The sequence below is a fragment of the Micrasema longulum genome, unplaced genomic scaffold, assembly GCF_059751315.1.
Source record: "Micrasema longulum isolate JH-2025_06_02 unplaced genomic scaffold, ASM5975131v1 h1tg000906l, whole genome shotgun sequence".
Classification (NCBI taxonomy): domain Eukaryota; kingdom Metazoa; phylum Arthropoda; class Insecta; order Trichoptera; family Brachycentridae; genus Micrasema; species Micrasema longulum.
Window position 1 is genome coordinate 96,264 of NW_028278097.1, and position 2,288 is coordinate 98,551.

Genomic DNA, 2,288 nt, shown 5'->3' on the forward strand with positions numbered 1-2,288 from the left:
ATAAATATAACGTGTGTGTTTGAATGATTTTTTATTTCATTTACTTTTTGCATTGTATTTTTTTAGATAGGTTATAAAATTATAACCTAATAAACCTTTTTTTTATTTTTACCTAATAAATCTTTTAATACATTAAACCTTCGCGTAATTATTGTATTTGAATAAAATAATAGAAGAAATCTTTACATTTAATCAATAGTCTGTTAAAACAAATGAATAATTGAATTGTGTATGTATATCGTGTAATTCCGTTAAACTGCTGTATAATCTCCCCAATAAACGTGACCACTCTAATTCTGAGAAGCTCTTCCCTAAATCTAAACTGTGATCGTTGCGAGAGTGAGAAACACTTACATTATTAGGCTGAGCATAGAGAGAGACGCCGACAACTGAGGCTTCGTTAACTATAAGGGTGGGGTGAAAATCTATGAGCGTCGTGATTGGCCCGAGAATTTACACGGTCCGCCCCCTTTCAGGCAGTCGAGGTACCGACGAACGGTGAGGTCATTGCATCAGTCGCGCGCTTGAGCTCGTAGCAATACCATCTCTCGCAACTACCTCTCTTGTATAACGTGATTTTTAGAACTTTTAAAAACTTTCGAGACTTCGTTTTTTTTTTACATTTCAAATGTCAGTGATGTCGAATATGTCGGTAATGGGTCATCACGGCTACCCGTTTAATATACACGGAAGCATGGAGCAACAGAGGCCCGGCGGTTCACCACAGCCAGAAGGTCATATCAAGAGGCCCATGAACGCATTCATGGTCTGGTCCAGGCTCCAGCGAAGGCAGATCGCCAAGGATAATCCCAAGATGCACAATTCGGAGATTTCCAAAAGACTCGGTGCGGAATGGAAGTTGCTGTCCGAAATGCAGAAGCGGCCTTTTATTGACGAGGCCAAGCGTCTGCGCGCCATGCACATGAAGGAGCATCCCGACTACAAGTACCGCCCGAGGAGGAAGCCCAAACCGGCGCTGGGAGGAGGTATGGGAGCGGGCATGGGGGCTCCACCCGGGCCCGGAGGATACCCCGGATTCCTTCCCCCGTACTTCGCCGGCCCCACTGGCATGCCGAGCCTGGAAAGCCTGAACTACTCGCCGATGCCGCACTACTTCAGCTCGGCCTTCGACCCCGTCCACCTGTCCAAGCTGGTGTCGCAGAACGAGCCTCCGTCGCCCCACAGCCCGGGCGCGTCCGCCGCGGCCGTCGTGAGCTCGTTCTACTCCTCGCTCTACCCTCCCAGCAAGCCCTTCCCTCCCCCGCTGTTCCAGATGCCCCCCGCGCCCTCCTCCCCGCCCAGGGAGCACGGCCAGCTGGACCATCTCCGCAGGCCGGTCCCCGTCATCTACTGAAGAAGCCACCTCCCCAGGAACCCTGTACATTTTAGTTAGTTAATTTATCCGTGCGAAGAATTTATTATAATTTGAGTGCCGAATGTTGATGTTAACACTTTGATCTCACGCGAATGTCCACTCCGTAGGGCCGCGGTACAGTGATAGTCGTGAATGTTTAATGTTACTCCATTGAATTATATACCGAAGAAATTACATTGCTACCGCAACCAAAAATGTGATGAATTTTGCTTTATCCTGTGATTTAAGAACTCGAACAATGATGCGTGTGAGAGAAAATGGTTTTATTTTTGTTGATATTAAAATGAATTGATGCGCGACCAAAATTTTAACTTGTACGCAAATTTTCAGGTAATTTTTTAGTAGTGTAATAATTAATTATAATCATAAATATTCAGACAAACGTAATTAAATGCATTAACCTTAAAATACTTCTCCGAGTCATATAATTATCTACTAACATAAATATTACCTAAATGTATCGATACCATTGTCGTTTATATATTAAAGAATTATTGTTAGATTATTTATTAAAAATATTATACAATATTTATATTTGATTATTTAAAAAACAAGTATAAATGCTGTATAAATACATATACTGAATGTCTGTAAATATTAGATTAGTGTCGGAGTCGAAAACGATATCTTTATTATTTAGTGATTTGTGTACATTTAAATAACTGACTGTTTTTGTTGAAATAAATATCTGATTTATGTAATCATACCAACCTCTTTTTGTTATCCAACAACATTCCTTCTTTATTTCAACTGATATATAGACATAAATGTTATTAGAATTTAATTCCAAAACACTCAAAATGTTCTGGAATTAAATTCTTCAAAAAACAAAAGTACCTAAGGATGAGCCAATATCTTAAAATATTTACACGTTGATTTATTACGTTTATTTCAAATAAAATTTATACCTACA

At 40.4% G+C, this 2,288-nt stretch overlaps 1 protein-coding gene across 1 annotated transcript; it reads left to right on the top strand.

Moving 5' to 3' along the window:
- Positions 1–517: 517 nt before the first annotated feature.
- LOC148278228 (SOX domain-containing protein dichaete-like) lies at positions 518–2,081 on the top strand. Its single transcript, XM_088231735.1, has one exon. It carries the CDS (start codon positions 629–631, stop codon positions 1,352–1,354), a length of 726 nt encoding a protein of 241 aa, XP_088087861.1. The 5' UTR covers positions 518–628; the 3' UTR covers positions 1,355–2,081.
- The last annotated feature ends 207 nt before the right edge of the window (positions 2,082–2,288 follow it).

Coding starts and splice junctions, on each gene's coding strand:
- LOC148278228 (XM_088231735.1), top strand. CDS start 629: ATGTCAGTGATGTCGAATATGTCGGTAATGGGTCATCACGGCTACCCG.